Source organism: Lates calcarifer, linkage group LG18 (assembly GCF_001640805.2).
Source record: "Lates calcarifer isolate ASB-BC8 linkage group LG18, TLL_Latcal_v3, whole genome shotgun sequence".
Taxonomy (NCBI): Eukaryota; Metazoa; Chordata; class Actinopteri; family Centropomidae; genus Lates; species Lates calcarifer.
Window position 1 is genome coordinate 8,282,168 of NC_066850.1, and position 18,161 is coordinate 8,300,328.

General features: G+C 39.9%; 1 protein-coding gene across 1 annotated transcript in view; it reads left to right on the forward strand.

The window, feature by feature from the left end:
* The window catches only part of apaf1 (apoptotic peptidase activating factor 1), a 38,336-nt gene extending 20,887 nt beyond the window's left edge, over positions 1-17,449 (forward strand). The window contains 2 exon segments of the mRNA XM_051077606.1: positions 328-474; positions 15,575-17,449. Of these exon segments, the coding sequence (XP_050933563.1) occupies positions 328-474; positions 15,575-15,721 (294 nt within the window). The 3' untranslated portion in view covers positions 15,722-17,449.
* Positions 17,450-18,161: the final 712 nt, after the last annotated feature.

Below are 18,161 nucleotides of genomic sequence, written 5' to 3' on the forward strand. Positions count from 1 at the left end.
AGACACAGGTCACAGTGTATGGCCACCTGATATCACATGACCAGAATTTCATACTTGAGGCACGTGATAACAACCAAACCATCTCTCTGGCAACTGAACAAACTCCATAAGCTGTGACAGGCCACAAGATGTGACTGAAAGCTCTGGAAAAACTGCTAACTAAATCAACTTTGTGACAGGAATTTATATATTTAATTTACCAAAAAACTTTGTCTGTTGACAGCACAGGCAGCCAAATCTGTAAATGCCAACACAGCTGGCATCTTTGTTGTTTATCATTGGCATTTACTTTATCGTTGGTTTATAATGTTTGCCTGTCCATCACAGCTCTGGAGTGTCAAGGAAGGTGCTCTACTGAAGATTTGTTCGCGGGACGGTAAAGATGGCATGGACTCACTCCACGGAGGCTGGGTGACTGACCTGCACTTCTCCTCAGACAACTCTCTTCTGGTCTCAACTGGCGGTTATATCAAGGTATGATAACTCATGTGAATCATATGGTTAACCAGTGCCACAGTGTGTTGTTTATGAGGAATGGCAGGGAAGTAGAAGACACTGTGTGGTGGGCAGAAATTAGATATTGTTCCAAAATAAGTGAGTAAGTTTTTGTTTATATTTTATGGGAGACATGGGAGATGATGTTTTGGTTTTTATGGTATACATTTGGAGCCCTTGGCCATAAGGATGCTCCATAAACAAGATACACTTTGTATCAGATTTTCATATTAAATGACAAAAATGCCACACACATATTAAATAATGAAGATCAAGTAGTGATTTATTTACTCCCAAAGGGGCAGTATGCACACTGGTTTTGCAGCATAATTCCTGCCACGCCTTTTGCTGTTTTAAACAATATATACATGTGTATGTGAGAGAGAGAATTGTTGACTGAGAGATGTTTGATGTGTCACAGTTGAAACAATACAAAGATGCCCCCAACATGCCCTAGTGTTGCAGTGGCTCAGGTTTACATAAAAACACTCAATACCTCGGAGAATGATATCAGTGCCTCCTTGTGACGTGACCGGAATAGAGTGTGTGTGTGTGTGTGTGTGTGTGTGTGTGTGTGTGTGCAGGGAACCTTTTATTGCCTTTACTTTTACAGGAGATGGGGTCACAGAGCGGGCAGTCTCAGCTGGGCTCTGATTGGCTATTTGCTGGCGAATGATGTAATCCTCAAGAGAGAGCAGTTCTGATCGATGAAGCTTTATATCTCAGATTACTCCTGATACTGTGTGTGGGGTTGTGTTGTGTGTGTGTGAATATGCGCGTGTGTGCCTGTGTTTATACCTGCCTGTGTGGGTCGACAGAGATGCTACTGTTGAAGGCAGTGGATGCTGTTGTTCTGGCTTTTTATAGACAGATGGATAAAAACACATCATAATGTCTTCTACAGCAGATTTCTGTTGACAATATCATAAAGCCTGGAAATGAGCTCAAACATAAAGAGAGCCCCAAATGTGCTGCTTTTACTTAACACTATTTCTTTTTATATATTTTATAGCAGTATCTGAAGATTGTCAGAAAACTCTCAGTTGACAGACCCATACTTTACATAGCACATGCAGTTTAGTTCTCAGAAAGCTATGAAAAAGAAAGATGAGGTGCTAGAAAGAACACCAGTAGCATGACGAAGATGAGAATATGGAGTTGTGGTTTGAATTCACTGCTTTTCTAATAGAAAGGGGGATAAGGTTGTACTTGAATCAATGTGAAGCAAGCAAGTCAGTTACTGACGATGTAGATAATAGGAGCCACTTCTGGCTATATTCCAGATTCTGGATTATTTGTTAACAGAGATAAAGATTCCCTGAAGCTTAGAGGAAAAGTGCAACATTTTGGGAAATGAAGTGAACGTGTTAATGAGCAGTTCTCTGCCATTTTCCACTGTGATGTTTTCAGCTATATAGATATATAGACGGTTAATGGATAGAAATTAATTTTGTTGGATCTTTTTGGGCACTGTTTCTTTGCAATTTGTGTTTCTTACTGTGTCTGTTAATAGGCTTTGAAGTCCACTAATATACCCATGTATTTGTTTTTTAGTGAGCTTTATATACAGGCCTGCTCTGGTTGAAACACTAGCGCTCATCAGCTTTGTTTTCCCTTACATCACCATGACAGTCGTAATTATTTTGGGAATCAGCTTGCAGATCACTCCATTACTCCACTTCACAGACTATTTTTTTCCCTCGCTCTCTTCCTCAGCAAAGCATGTTGACTTGATGGATCAGCATGTGGATGTGGGGAACAGTGATGGATTATTATGCCTGTCTTAAAAGATGAACCCCCCTGAGTCGGGAGGTTTGATTGATTAATCGTACTGTGTGTCAGCCTGGACAGCTATGAGAGGCCATCCTGTCTGTCATAGTTATTACCATGACAGAGTGTGTACCACCTATGACAGATACTATAACCTGCAGGGTGAGGAAGCATGATAATAATGTATCTGTTTTAATGATTATTGCCAGGGTGTGTCTTCATGCTTGCCTGTTTTACAACTAGCAAATGTCTGAAAAATAAAACTTCTCATACCGTAGCCTTCCCATGCTTCTGAGCTGTAGATATGACAATGAAAATGAAGTCACACTACCATATAAATATGAAGCAAGAATGCCAGTGTGGTCAAATAATTTATTTACTGACATCTAAAAAAAAATCCTGGAATGTAATTATAGTCAGTCTAGGAAAAAGGATTGGCAGTCATCTAAAGCATCCTCATAAGGGTATTTGGTTTGTATTTATCCTCAGCTGGTGTAAGGGAAAGATTTCATTATGGAGGATCAGTGGGATTGTGTAAAATGTGCCTTTGAATCATAGATGTAGACTGACTGATATTGAAGTTTGGGTTGAAAACCACAAAACAATGACTTTGCTGAGTGAAACTAACTTTTTTGGTTTTGGAATGTAGAAACTAGAGGTTTCATTCGTTTTTTAACCACAAAAATTAATCATAAAATCGAAGGTCATGTTGAAAAATGCTAATTGATATCTTTAGAAAAGAGCAGCTAGAGAACCAGATATTATCCCCCTGGATTTGGTGGAGACCAAAACCAAGCTAAAAGGCGACTGAAGTGAGTGGACTTACATTGGTCAGTCAATCCATGTTAGGGGTTATTTGGAAATGCTGGACAAGATAAGATTAATATGGATTACGTGTTAACATAAAGGCAACCCCTTTAAGCATTGTTTGTGTAATTACTACGATGATGATTTCATTGATCATAATGTAGATCCATTGAAATTCTCTCCTGTTTCAGAAATAGACACTGTTCAGAAGAGGTAGCACAGTTTCATAACGGATCCTTACACAAATAAAACAACTCAAGTAGAGTATGCCCTGATTATCATTGTTGTGACAGTGCTCCTGGAAGAGAATTGCTGGGGAAATAAATAAAAATAAGCAGAGCGGAGCAGAGAAGGCATGTTTTTCTTATCATGATGTGATTCATTGGAGAGTTTTCAGCTATCAGATCCTCTCTGAGTGCAGCTTTGAACATCAGAAACCCCTGCACACAATGACTCGGTGTGTTGCTGTTGCTGCTTAACGAGATGATGTTGTTATTGGTCGGATAAGAGCAGGAGAAGTGACAGCGGGTGATGTCTCCCATGGTTCTCACTGAGTCGATCAGTTGATATGATGCAACGTGAGGCTTGTAGCATGAGGAGTCCTTATTGTTTGCCTCTTTCTATTTGTCTGCTTGGCTCCCCGTGCAGAATGATGTTTTCTTATTTGTCCCAGTGGTTTTTTTTTTACTCATCACTGTCAGTTCTTTGGCCTTGATCATCTCTCAAGCTGTTTTTCTTTCTTTGTTTCTGCTTCTCTTGTTCTTTCTGTTCTATCACTCACTCCCTCTCTGCATGGTCGGGTGAATGGTGTGAGTGTAATTAAAAGCAGTGGGCTATTGTGTGGGGTATATGTGCTTGTCCAATCCCCCGTTGTGTGTAGTTACCTGTGTCAAGCATTTAATTAAACATTTCTTATAATCCTTATCACCAATCCTTCACTTTACTTAATAAAAACATAACCTAAGTGCCTGTATTGGTGCATTAGGTAGGCATACATGCGTATGAGCAGACAAATGTGTGTGTTTTCATGTAGTGTGTGTCAAGGTGTGATGAAGTGGTGCGGTCCAGCCCTCTGAGAGAGGCTGTTACATCCTACACTGATTCCCATCAGTCCTTCCTCCCTTCTGCTCCAGGTCCTGCCAGGAAATGCTGTACCTGTCTCACACCTGGCCTTGACACACACACACACACACACACACACACACACACACACACACACACACACACACACACATACAAGGACCAACAGCCACACTCACCAAATGTCCAATGACTCGATCTGTCACAGTGCCATGATCCAAGAGGGAGGCGGCAGGTGTGAAAAGGCTCATCCTCACTGCAAGAACACACACACACGCCCAGCAGCCCAGAATAATTCACACCAAGCCGATGTGGAAAAACAAAAGCACTGCAAAAAAAAAAAAAAAAAAATCCTCTGACACAGATTTTTCTATGACCAGTTTCTCAGATTCAAAACAGTCTTCACTGACTAAATCGAGGCATGAAAGGCTTGTCCTTATTTAACCTTAATCAATATCTCGCAGGTCTGTTTCACTAAGCCAGCTGTCAAAAGCCAGACTGAGATGCCATCTCATCAGCAGGGATGGCAGATCTGTTCTGATCTGTTAATCCTCCTTTTTCAGTTGTATCAGACTCGGTGATGCACCCGTCATACAGCTGTTGAATTAAAAAAAAAAAAGAAGTCAATTACCAATGAGTAGCCACAAATTAAAAATCAAGGAGAGGAATCCTTTATCCATGTGTGAAAAAATATGTGAGAGACTACGACTACTAAATACAGACTGATTTGTTTAGTTAACCTTCAACAAGGCACCAAGCCCCTTCTTTCCTGCTCAGTAGCCAACATGCTTGTAATAGGCAGCTCTCAGGTGTAAATTTGGATTTAGTTGACCTGAATTAGAGCGTCCATCTTTTTTCTTCTTTCCATGTTTTGTGGTATAATTAAACTCATGAATACTGTGGCCATATTAAGTGCACCATGTATAACATTCAATTTTAAGATATAGAATTACTGAGCATCCAGAGGATCGCATGATAGAGAGAATATATACTGTATATTTACTGTTGTGGAAATATGTGCCAAAACATTTCTACATCAGTACTTTGTGCTACCGTGTTCCCCCCAGGTGGAGCGTCCTACTCCATTTCAAAGCATGAAAATACAAACATGGTGTCAAATGTACTGTTCAATCAGTCTGCTTTATTTGTATTGTCAGCCGGGGACCTGTGCGACAAGCTATGACAAGCTGATAAACTTCTCAACAGTAGAGCACACAGAGAGTCTCCATCCATAACACATGGAAGTTACCAAAGTGCTCCACAAGGTGCGCACATACAAATGGAATATACCAGATTGTGTGTGTGTGACACCAGTTCAGTTTTGGTGTCCTAGCCTCTCATGCACACACTCCCTCTAACTTGCACACCTGCATGCTCACACACTGACATTTTCAGTGCACAGACACTTACAAACAGTGTATCCCCAGATGGATGGGAGTGTTTTAGATGACAGTTCTCCCCTGCCACCATTGTTGTCAGACATCACTTATCAGCTGAGCTCATAATGGAGGAGACGGAAAGAAACACAATTTCACCTTATCTCACCTTCTTACACTCCCCTCGCTTTCATTCGTTATTTTTCCACCTCCAAGCTCCCCCCAGACCTCCTCTTCCTGTGTTCTACTCCGTTGTTATCTCTCTGTTTCACACCTTCATTTATTTAATTTTTTTTCTCTCTGCTGTCAATTTCTTCATCCGTCCACTTTGGTGACCTCATGTTTTAAGCCTTCCTCCCTCGCTGGAAGCTGACTCCCACAAGCTTTTTCGATTTTCACACTCACAGCCCCACGTGCATTGTGATTTTCTGTGTGATGCTGTGTGTGTGTTTTTTTAAATGGTGCTTACTTTGTACAGTAGGTCAGACTAAAGCTCTTGAGGTTGCTTTCACCCATCAGGTGTCAGTCCGTCTCTCCTCTGCTGCCATCGTCGTTAAACGCGTCCTAACGAGGCCTCTGCGGGCCAATGAACTATTACAGCCAGTCATCACTCTAAGCAAGACTCAAAGTGAAGTGGGGAAAGAGGGCAGGGAGACGTGATGAAACGAAGGAGTGAAGGTTGAACTGACCTTCCCTCCAGAGACATTTGATGGATGGTGAATCTGTCAAAGATTAAGAAACAGTTGGTTAGCAGAGAGCAGTGAAGGGGAAGGACAGAGTGGAGAGAAAATGCACTCACCTCTCTGAGGGATGGATGGGGTATCAAGCAGTCAAGTTTCTTGTATAATGAGATTGTCTAAGCGATAAGTAAATGCGTCTTCATTTTCCCTTAATGGCAAAGCAGATCTCAGTGCTTTCTCTCAAGGCTAAACATCAGTCACTCCAAGTATTCATTCTTATTTCACAGGCTAGAATTATGTTGCCTGCAGGTGCCTCCGCCTGAGGTCTGTTTTTGTTTCAGAAGTCATAAATATAACTCGGTTGGAAATAACAACAAAGCAGGTTATGTATGCAAAAAAACATTTTGTATCTTAGAAGCCAAGTATCAGAGAGTTTTTGCTGCAGTGTCAGAGCAGAGAACACAGAACAAACAACAGGAAATGCAGTTTGTTTTAATTGACTGATTTATTTTTAAGCATGACAGCCTATCTTTGAGGAAAAAGCTGAAATTAGAAACACAGAACAAAAGTAATGTCCTGTGAGACAGTGCCATGTGATGCTAGGACCCACACCCTCTTCACAGAATCTTATCAGAATAATATAATCCCAGTATGTTGTAATTGTGTGACAAAGTCCGCTTACAAATCAGTCCCCTGCTGTGAATGGCCAATAGTAAGCCATCAGCTGCTCAAGTCTGATCCTGATGAAAATGCTAAGTCAAAAGCCAAGTACATTTTATTTATATATAAAATACAACTGCACATGTAGAATTCAAACCTGAACTTACGCAACACATGCTCACGTTTAAACTCAAGTAGTCATGACAGCCATACTGTCACATTTTCTGACTGAGTTGGACTCACTCACTGTTCGTCTTTCACTGCTGTGTCACAGTTGTACAGTATGGCTGACTTTGAGGGCCTGCCTTATATATATATATATATATATATATTTATCCCCTCAGGACTAAATGTAACAGAACAGGCCTGTAGGAGGGTTTTGTTACATGTCTGGTGCTGCAGCAATGAAAGATGTACCACAGTGTCCAGTTTATCTTTGTTAAAGCACATAGCACATAGCTGCTTTTGTGGCAGCTAGGGAGTTAGCTGACTTTTTGTTCATTGAATGTGCTTTGAAGAAAACTTTCTGGACACATGTTTTTCCATAGTTTCCTCATGGGGTTCATTAACCTTACATTTGAACTCCCTCTAGTGATTTGTAAAGACCACCCTCTGGGTTATTATTGCAACTTTATGTTGTGCTAACTAACAGGCTTATCGCACCCGTCGGCTTTTACTTTCATCCCTGTGCGCCCAACTTCTTCAAAGTTGGTCCAGAGATGGAAATAACACATTTTGTTGACTGCTGTCTTCTGAGGGGACATGTACGTATATGAGCCGGTGTAACAGGCCACCTTGTTGGTTCAGGCAGCTTTCACAGTTTTGATTGCGTTCAGCGTTTTTCTTTCTTCATGCTGTTTCAGAAGTAAGCACCCCGCAGTGCTGTTCCAGTGTAGCTGCAGACCTACCTCTAAAAATAACTACACACACTCAGAAGATGCAAAACAGCCCCTGAAAGTGTATCCATTCTTTTTCATATTCACTTGTTCTATTTTTTTTGTATTCAAGTGATTATAAGAAATGCTAAATTTTATGTGCACTCATTCTTCCTACCTCTTAATGTGGTTAAAATGCATTCAGAGTAGATATAGTTTCCATACGTCCTTGACTCCCCGCTTTGCATTCTTTTTCTGACACAGGAGACAAAGCAAGAGAAAAGAACTTTGAAAGTTAAGCTTGGAACGAACGTGGCCTGGTTTCTGTGCTCTTGTTGTCAGGCTTGGGGTATAAACACAGGCTGGTGAAATATTTATCCGTCTCTGGGAGGCTGTTGTTTCCCTGTGTTGCTCATTAAGCCAGGGTTAATTGTCTCCCTGGCTGGAGAATTGGGGACTGTATGTGTGCGCAAGTCTCACTGAGATGAAATGAGGCAGAGTGGAGGTGGGAGATCAGTGATAGAGGACAAGGACGAGATGTGGATGGTGTATTCTTATATATACACACACACTAACCAAAGCTCTCTTACATTAGCTCTGTCTTGTCTTTCCTGCTCTCTTGTACACTTTTAGTACTGTTGCCAGAAAACATTCAGAGAGAAATGAATCTCAGAATTCAACAAATGAATATTTTATGATTCACAAATAAAAACAAGATTTACACTGTATAAAAACATATAAAAAAACACAATATGAATTCATATATGAAATTGTGAAACTGTGTATAATGTTTTATGGATTGTGGAATCACCTGACTCTTATGGATTAGATTACATTTGTTTGCAGAGTTTTCAGACTTTTTTCACATCTTCCAATCCACAAACACATGTTGCATTTAGAGGAAGAGACTTTTTTGGCTGGCATCAGTTGCCAGGCAACCAGCGGAGAATCTGAGTTACCGGTTCCAGCCAAGAAATAGTTCTGGCACAAGCAGCAACACAGTGTAAAAGGGCAAATTAACGTTTGTACACTTTGGTTTTTGTATGGATTAAACAAGATTCAATGTGTCAGACTGAGCTTTAGACGTTTCTCTTTCTGTGGTAGTAAGGATTGTGTTCTTATTGCAAACTAAAGCGCTGTAGTCTGACTGAAACTGATTCTTGACACTGGTCTGAGAGCAGCTCTTCTCCTTTTGAACTGCATATGGATTTTTACCACACACGAGATTTCATACTGAGCTCTTACTCCATACTTCAGTGTCATCTTTCCCCTCATCATTTCCTTCTCTGTATCACTCGAATGATCATTTTTCACTTTTTATATTTCTGTATCTCTCTCTCTTACTCCCCAGCTCCTCTTCTCTCTTACTTTCTCTCTTGATGTCTCTTGTTCTCTCCCTGTTATGGTTTCTCTCTCAAATGTTTTTCTTTTTATGAATCTGCCTCCCTCTTGGACGCTGTTAGGATTGACAGAAAAAAGAGGTGTGTGTGTGTGTGAGGGGAAGAAAAATAAATGGAAAGAGGAAGAACCTGTCAAATCCAAGGACATAATATCTGTGTTTCCTTCCCTATTAATTTCCACTTCTTCTGCCCCCCACCCCCTTTTTTTCCCCTGGTCACAGCTGTGATGAACAAGTAGTTGCCAGTGGAAATAAAGGAATGTTGGAGAGAAAGTGAAGAAAGAAAGATAGTGTGTGAGGGAGAGATGGTGGAGGATTGTCTGAGCATCAATATTTCAGTGGACGGAACCTTGGATGAATAATTCAACCTCAGTGTCGCACTGTTTCCCTCTCCGCAAGACTCTTGGCCTGGTCACACACTAACGTACACACACTTGCTTTTCCCTTTCTGGACAAAATCGCCTGAATCTACTCCAGCTGGTATCCCCTCTTTCTTTAATTTCCCTCCTCCCCTGCCTCCATCCATTGTGTGTATGATTTTTATAAAGCATATAAACCATACCTGTTCCCCTTGGACTCTGTATCTGAGCTATTTATGTAGGAGGAAAATGAATTGCCTCCCTCCACCCCTTCTTAAAGACGCAACTGCGCGTTCACTCACACCTAAGCATGTCTCAGGCCCTCACAAGAACAGAACACACGGACAGGTATTTCCATTATGTAATCAGTGCTGACTTTCCATCAGGTCTGAATACGCAGACCTATTTAGCCTTGCTGGAGCTAGCGGCGAGAGGGCCTGTCGGAGCAGATTTGGTGCTCCTCTGTCGTTAACTGAAATGAAATGAATTAGGGTTACTTACAATCACACAGCGGCTATCCCGGCTTCTCCAGATGTGATTATGACCCGTGTGTACGCGAGTGTGACGCTGAGAGGGAGCTTATCTCAACACGCAGAATGGTGTGGTTTTATAGATAAAGGTTCAATGGCCTTTGTTGTTTTGTATCATCAAGTTTCTGTCAAAACAGATATTCACATCACCCCCTACTTCTTTTGACTCTGTCACATCAGCATTCTTAAAATGCAATGAATAGAACAGTCTGCATCATTGTTGTTTCAAACTCCTCTGTCTTTACAGGGCTGGGGGATAGCGTTGAAATAAATATTTATTTTAACATTGATGAATATCTCAACATGTCAATATAAGAAATCACATAAAAATATAATTGAAACCAATATAAGAAGAAGTCTCAACACTTATTAACCACATAGAGCAAGTTACAAAGTGTCACTATAACTAAAACTGACCTTGTTTTGGTTATGGAGACACTTGAACATAATCATAAAGACTCTGTCAGTCAAAGACAGTCTAAAGGTCACGAGGCCCCTTCAAGGACTCCAGCACATGATTCTGTAGTTTTCTAAAAAGTCTAAAATATATCAGAATTCCATATGCCATGATAGAGCATTGCTTTGTGTTATATTTAGGGATCCCTTGTTGATTGTTTTTATGTTTTGATTCTGAATTATGATTATTTTTTCCTTCCTTTTATGTTGTTGGTCTTTACATGGACGTCTTTTTACCTGTCACTGGAAAGCAGTTTTTGCTCACTGCTTCCAAACTTCTACATAAATAAAATTATTGTTAGCATTATTATTATTATTATAATTAGAGAAGACCAAAATCTTTGCACATGCATTTTTTAATTAAATATTGCAACACAGCATAAATTTGTTTAACAGTAATTAACTATATTCATCTTAAAGTCGATACAGTGAGATAGGACCGAACAGAAACACTGAATTACCTCGCATCCTTATGTTTTCATCTGAGATTGGTGTACATTTAATGAGGAGACTGGAATAATTTCTAGTATATTCATAACCTACATTTGCTAAATTAATTGTAGAGTGTGATCTACACACTACATATTACAAGAGTGTCATTTTAATGCTAATTTGTTTATGTCTTTGCTCAATACATTTCTCAATATAGTACTACAGTATGTAGCGTTCCTTGCATTAGTATTCATGTAATGTACAGCTAACATTGTAGCAACCCCATTTTCCAACCATGCTTGGAGTTAATTTCAGCAGCCTCAGCACAGAAGGAAGCGAGGATGCTGTGCTGGATATTTGGAAATATTTCTGGCCACCACAAAGAAAACCCACGACGGTTACACAAATACACACCGTAAACACGCTCAGGGGTATTGTCCTCTCACTAACAACTCAGAAATACACACATACTATATAGTCATTTAGCATCTATATGCATCACCAGCTCTGCCATAAATCAATGGTCCCACAGTGATGGTGTTGATATCAGCACATCAGCCATCTGCTCTGAGGACATGGGCACTCTGTGTCACATATAAACGCATAAAACACTGCTGTGTATTCCCCTAAGAGACACAAGCCCTTATGGAAACAAACTTATCTTGTAGCTGTTGTTATGATAAATCTGTAATGTTTTTTTTTTTTTTTCAATTTACAGCATCTTTAATCTGCATTGTTCCTGTGTTTGGCACACCTTTCTGTACGTTTGCCCTCTCTCCTTTACATTCCTCACACGTGCATCTTTATTTTCTCTCTGTCTCTGCTTTTCTTTGTCTAGAATTAAAGAAATCTAACTTTTCCTCCAATTCTCTGTCTCCCTCTCATGCAGATCCATAAATATGCATGCCATCCAGTCTCGTCTCATCACCGTCCTCTGGTGTAAATGATTCAACATAGTGATTTTCTGGCCTTTTTCTCTCTTCATAGTAAATCCAGTCTCACTCTGAGGCTAACATCATTTTCACACTTTCTGTCCACACATGCCCCCCCCCCCAGCCAGCAGACTCTTTTAAACATTTACTGTATTCTGCACCAGCTCTTTTCTCTGTGCATTGCATCTCTCTGCTAATCCTTTTTTTTATAACCAGTGGGCATTATGGAGTGTTTTTTCTCCTCTTATTTTCCGTTTCGTCACAGAGTTTCATCATTCGTCTGTTGCCCTTGTTTGTCATGGGATTCAGTCTTGTTGTTCTTTGACTGTACTTGTTCTCTCCCTTGTCTGTTTGGCTCTTTATTTCTGTATTTATACATAAATATGTGTGTGCGCAGGCATCTGAGTATTATTTCTTTGTTTGAGCTGTCAGCGCTTTGGCAGCCGGCAGCCATCTTTCCTTCCATTCAGATGCAATTACACTTTAACCAAGTGTCTCACTCACACCTCTGATATCCGCTCTGTGTGTATCCTTGTTTCATCCCTCCACCTCTCTATCGATCCCACCTTTATCTTGTCTATCTTTCTCCATCCAGCCACACGTCTCTATTTCTCTCTTCATCCCTCTCAAAACACCCCAGATTCCATCTATAATGAATGATCTGTACAGAAATGAATATATGTTACTGCCTTTGTTCTGTTCACTCAGCCTATAAACTGAGGCTGGTCTCATTCTGTAGGTATCATTGTGTGACCCTGAAAAGCCCTTAGCTCAGGTATGAGATGAAAACTGCCTATTATTTCTTTTTCAGATCATCAGAACTTAATGTGGTAGCTCTTCATTTCATGGGTCTCGTTTTTTCCAGTGAAATTCATCAAAACTTTCCTTGTAATTTCCTAAAAAGTTAGCTGATGTTTGGCAGTAAATTACAAGGATGTTTCCAAGAAAGGCTCGCATAATTTGGTACTAATTATAAAGGAAATGAGAAAGTGTTAATTGCTATAGTTATTAAATACCTGAGAAAACTATAGTCACGTCATAGTGATTTATATTGTTTCACCTGAAGTGCCTCAGCTTAGCAATTATCACATTTTATTATGCTTGGGGGAAAACAAGATGATGTAATACAAAAGGCCAGATATTTAAGGACTGAAGGCACCTGTTTAAACATATCATCCTGCAACTAAAGGGATATCAAGAGTCATGTGCCATGAGATATATCAGCATTGGTTGTTTGTTGATATGGTAGTTTTGGGGGAAAAACTTGGCAAAAATCTGTGAGAACTCTTTGTGTGTGTGTGTGTGTGTGTGTGTGTGTGTGTGTGTGTGTGCTGCCTCAGCTTGCAGAAACAAAACACAAGATGCTGAAACTGTCGCTGCAGCCCTTGTGAACATGAATTTTACTATGCAGCTGTTTTACATCTTTTCCTCATTATGCGTGAATCAGAATCCTCATAAAGTCCAGTAATCTTCAGGGGATAATGTTATATACCAAACAGTGATTTATGTTTATGCTATGTTTAGCCCCATTATTCAGTCTCTATACAATATGTTTATATTAACAGACTCTATAGAAGCACAAAATTAATTTGTCTGTTTAAATGTCATGTTCGCTCTCAGGTCACATTTGGCCTTGAGGGCAGCAGCAAATTACACAGCACAGCAGATTCATCATGGTTCTGTATCCACAAACAGAGAAAGATACGCAGTGGGTCTATACTAACAGCCATTATGTAAAGCAACTTTTACATTAGTGACATTCAATTTAATGTTTTCTTGCAGCGATTCATTTAAGTACTTCTAGTTGCATGCTGTATAAAATGTTTTCCTCTGATTCCCGGGTGATTCTAGGTGAAGGGCCAGAGAAGGACACATGTATGAGGAGAGAAGCTTCTCTTTCCACAATGAATTATTAATACTTGCAGATCAGCAGGCCTCTGACTCTTACAGCTATCTGAGGCCTTTTTTGAACCAAACATTTACACAGGCTTTATGGCTCTGACCTGAGACAAGATGTCAATGCAGGACAAAGTAGGCTTAGCTGGGTCAGATTTGACTTGTTTTTCTGTTCTATGTAAAGCTGATCCATCACTACCTCACATCACAACAAATGTGTCCTTGTAGTGTACCTGGATCTCGGGCCACTAGTAAGAGCCTGGCAGTCATTTACCACTTACCTGAAGTGAGGGAGAAAATCAATGTAAGCTTAGTGTTGATTAGCAGGAGTGAGGGAAGAAGCAAATGGAGTGACAATAATGAAAGAGTTATTTTTAGAAAGGGAAAGAAACAAGTTAATGGGACTGTTAGACTGTAAAATTAACACTACTAAACTATTAAAGCACAGATTAGCTGTCAGAACTATTCATATTTATGAAGATATGAATTCATATCTTTTCATATTTCAGAAACCATCTGTAGTCTGTTTGTGTAAACATTAAGGCAAACTGAGATGTTGTCAGCACTACTATATACTGGGCTATTTTTCAGTGTACACACACACACACACACACACACACACACACACACACAGGACACAGCATACAACATGAAAAAAAGAAGAAAACCAAAGACACATGTACCTTGTGTTTCAATGCCATATCAGGAAAATGCAAATGAGCCCACCTCAGTGCTGTTGAAGGGTGTGTGTGATTAATGAACTCTCAGTGTGTGTGTGTGTGTGTGTGTGAGAGTGTTGGGACTGTACTATAAGCTAGACATCTGTTGCCACCACCTTTTTTGTCGCAGTGTGTCTGTTCCCCTGTCTGTTGAGAGACTGAGGAGTTGGCCTGCTTTTCTTTCCCACACACACACATACACACACACAAACAGAAACACATTTTATAACAAAAAACGTACACCACTAAAGCTCCATCCTATTAATTTGACTCATGTCATCTTATATTTTATTATTTTATGCTGTCAAAGTTGAGGGTGCACACACAAATAACACACTCCTGCCAGGCTATAAATGATTGACTTGATGTGCCTTTGATGATTCATCCCAGTGAGATGGAGCTTCAATGGAAAATGTCAACTTTAAACCAAGATTAAACTGAATCACTCAGGAAAGCTGCTCGGGGGGGGGTTTGTCTGTGTCTGTGTGTTTGAGTGTGCCTGTGGGTCTGTCTGAGCTTGAGTCTGATAATATTATACTATTAAATTCATCATGGTCTTCTTGCAACCAATATAAAGCTCTCAGTCTGTCTCTCTCTTTCTGTGTTTGTCTCAGGGTCTGATTCAGATAAAGCTTAGTGAACACTACTTGATTTTTGCCATTATTTTATTGTCCTGAAGAAGTTTTTTGAGATCTGAGGTTAACAGCCTTAAATCTGCATGAAATCCACACTGGGTGATCTATATTACACATTATAACTTCATTTATAAGCTGTGACAGACGTATCAACAGATTTAAAACATTCATTTATTATAGTGAGAGATATAAAATGGTAATTAGTGAGCTTTAGAGGTGGTGGTAGGTGGATTTTTTTTTTTTTACCTTTAGAGAGAACCAAGCTAGGTGTTTCCCCCCATTTCCAGTCTTTGTGCTAAGCTAAGCTAACCCCCTGCTGTATCTGTCATTTTCTACTCTCAAACTCTGAGTTTGTACACAGTTCTCTCCTCAGTTTGCCATTATTTACCCCACTCAGGTACTCTGCAACACTGTACTGTCTTTTAAGAGCTTAAAACATCCCAACAGTCTGTCCTTCTTTGTCTCATATCCAGTGGTGGGATGTAGAGAAAGGCAAGGCCCTGCAGACCTTCTATCCAACGGGGAGCGCTTTGAAGAAAATCCACGTGTCGTGCGACTTCTCCACCTTTGTCACCATCGACAACATTGGCATCCTCTACATCCTCCAGAGGGTGGTGTGATGACAACGCTGCCCAGAGTGCTCCAGAAGACCAAAAAAAAAGACACAAACAACACCACTATCCAAACACTACACTTTGAGTGGTACAAACTGTTTATCAAAGAAATGTTTGGTTGCATTAAAGACACTTACAGAAAAGGTTAAACTGTAAGATGTGGTATCCCAGAATCACATACATACACACACTTCTCAGATGTTTACTTTTCTTGCACACTCTACACATAGGCTGACTAGTCTGCAGCATTACAGTAGAGCATTACAGACATACACTTAGACCATTAACTTGACTTTAACCCGTTTCCACCAGCTTTAAATGAGATCTGTACTAGTGAGAGTCAACTGTTGGGAGTATAGATGCACTGTGAAAGCTCTAAAGATTCATGCTCCAGTCTCTCAGTGAGACAGCAGATGCAAATGTGTGGTTTTTTGTACATAAAGCGGAGCTGAATCTTCTATAAAAAGAAGAAAAAGTGCATTAAAAAGCAACATGTTTACTTGCTGATTCTATTCCAGCAATCCTATCGATCAGGTCTTCTCAAGTAGATCTTTGAATCATTCATCACTAATAAAGAGGTAAATATCAACAGGCTTAAGACATATGATCCTTGCATCAGTGAAACGGCTGAGCATTATTGCATGTGATGTGAGAGGTTTTCCACTCCGCTGTCTGTAGTCAATATAAGCTATCGTGCATGTCCGCTGATCCATTAGAAGTCATGAAGTGCATCTGACTTGTCTGTGCTGTGATGTTTTTTCTAACTTTAATTTTTTAGATTTTGCATTTGAGGGTAAAATCTTCTGCCTCCAGTCCGAACCATTGTTGGTGCAAACAATTTTGAGCCTTTTATTTACACTGCAGCCTTGGTCTGAGTGGGAATACTGTAGGTACTGCAGGATGTGTGTGTTTTCTGTAAATGGGTTACGCCAGCACAGATACAACTTCTTATACTTTGATAATTAAAAATTAATACTATGATTAAGTTTTAATGAGTACACATTTAAAGTGAAATCTTAAGGTCTTTTGAAAGCCTGCGAGTCTATTTGTACATCCGAACTATTTGTACTTTTGAACTTAGATTAAAGGTAAATGATTTCTGTAAAATAAATAAATAAATAAATAATTAAAAATCGCACCATTTGATTTATAATTTATAATCAAATTTCTACTTGCTAAACTTAAAAGGCACTTTTCGTGCTTTACTAATTGTTTAATTTTTTGTAACAGGTCTTTTAAACTCTATACATCACTTTTTACACATTTTTATCTGCACTTTGTCTGACTACTGAGCCTTTTCCTGTTCTGAGCACTTTGAAGCAGCAGTTACAATCATTCATCGTTCATTTGTTCAGACAATTAAAGATGGATTCTTGCTTTGATTTGACAACACAGATGAGTGTTTCTGTAATCTATCACACCTGTTCATTGCAGTGGTAATAACACAGTCTCCGGCTCCAGCAGGAGTAATAAACACACAAGGACAATGAATGGACAAAGTGAGGATCCACTTCACTCTCTCTGAACAATGCTGTTGTCATTGTCACGTCGTGCTCTTCCTGATTGGTGCTTTTAAAGTGACATAAATTCAATCTGCAGATTTCCTTCCTGTGTAGGTCTCTGTCAGATGTAGTTGTTGAAATAATGATGTCTGCTCAGGATGTATTGACACTGTTACATAGTGTGGTGCAATGTGAGTGTAATTTATATCAGATTAAATGATATAAACTATGATATCATTGTGTCTCCTGCTTTGTGGTGATTTCATTTCTGTGATGATGCTGTCTGTGTGTAATGACAGCAGATTCTGTGAATTTAATAGTCCTGTATGTGCAGACGTCCTCCTCCCTCCTCCTCCTTGTCCTCCAGAGTTTCAGCTGCTGCTCGACAATGGTCTTAAATCTTGGGACTGACTGACTGTCACTCGTCCTGTCCTGCGCCACCTCCAGTTTTCACTCCAAATGTCACCCAGTGACTGAGAAGATTCATTCATGCCTGGAAAGAACTGAGTGACAGTCATTCCTGTTATTTGGACAAATGAGTTGCATGAGATTCAATAACCTGTTGAGCAGAGTAACAGATTTTCAGTGCTGTCTGCACCACTTTGAACCACTGAGCTATTTAGAGCAGTTAACAAAAGAATCTGCATTTTCTTTTTTTTCCACATAAGAAACATATTCCCCTGTTTAGTTTAATTTGTTGTCTAAATCTGCAGATCGAAAGGTTAGTTGTCTCAATCTAAGTGTATGTACCATCCTACATGTTAATTTGCGCGATAGGCGGAGGACAGTGTGGACTGCAGTCGATGATGAAAAGAGGCGTTCACATTTACTGGTGTAAACCAGCTGATTTATGTCTTCAACACCTCCCTGTCATCACATCCATCAGCTGACTTTCATTAAACTTGAAGATTGCATAGACCCAGCTCCCAGCGCAGATATGACTT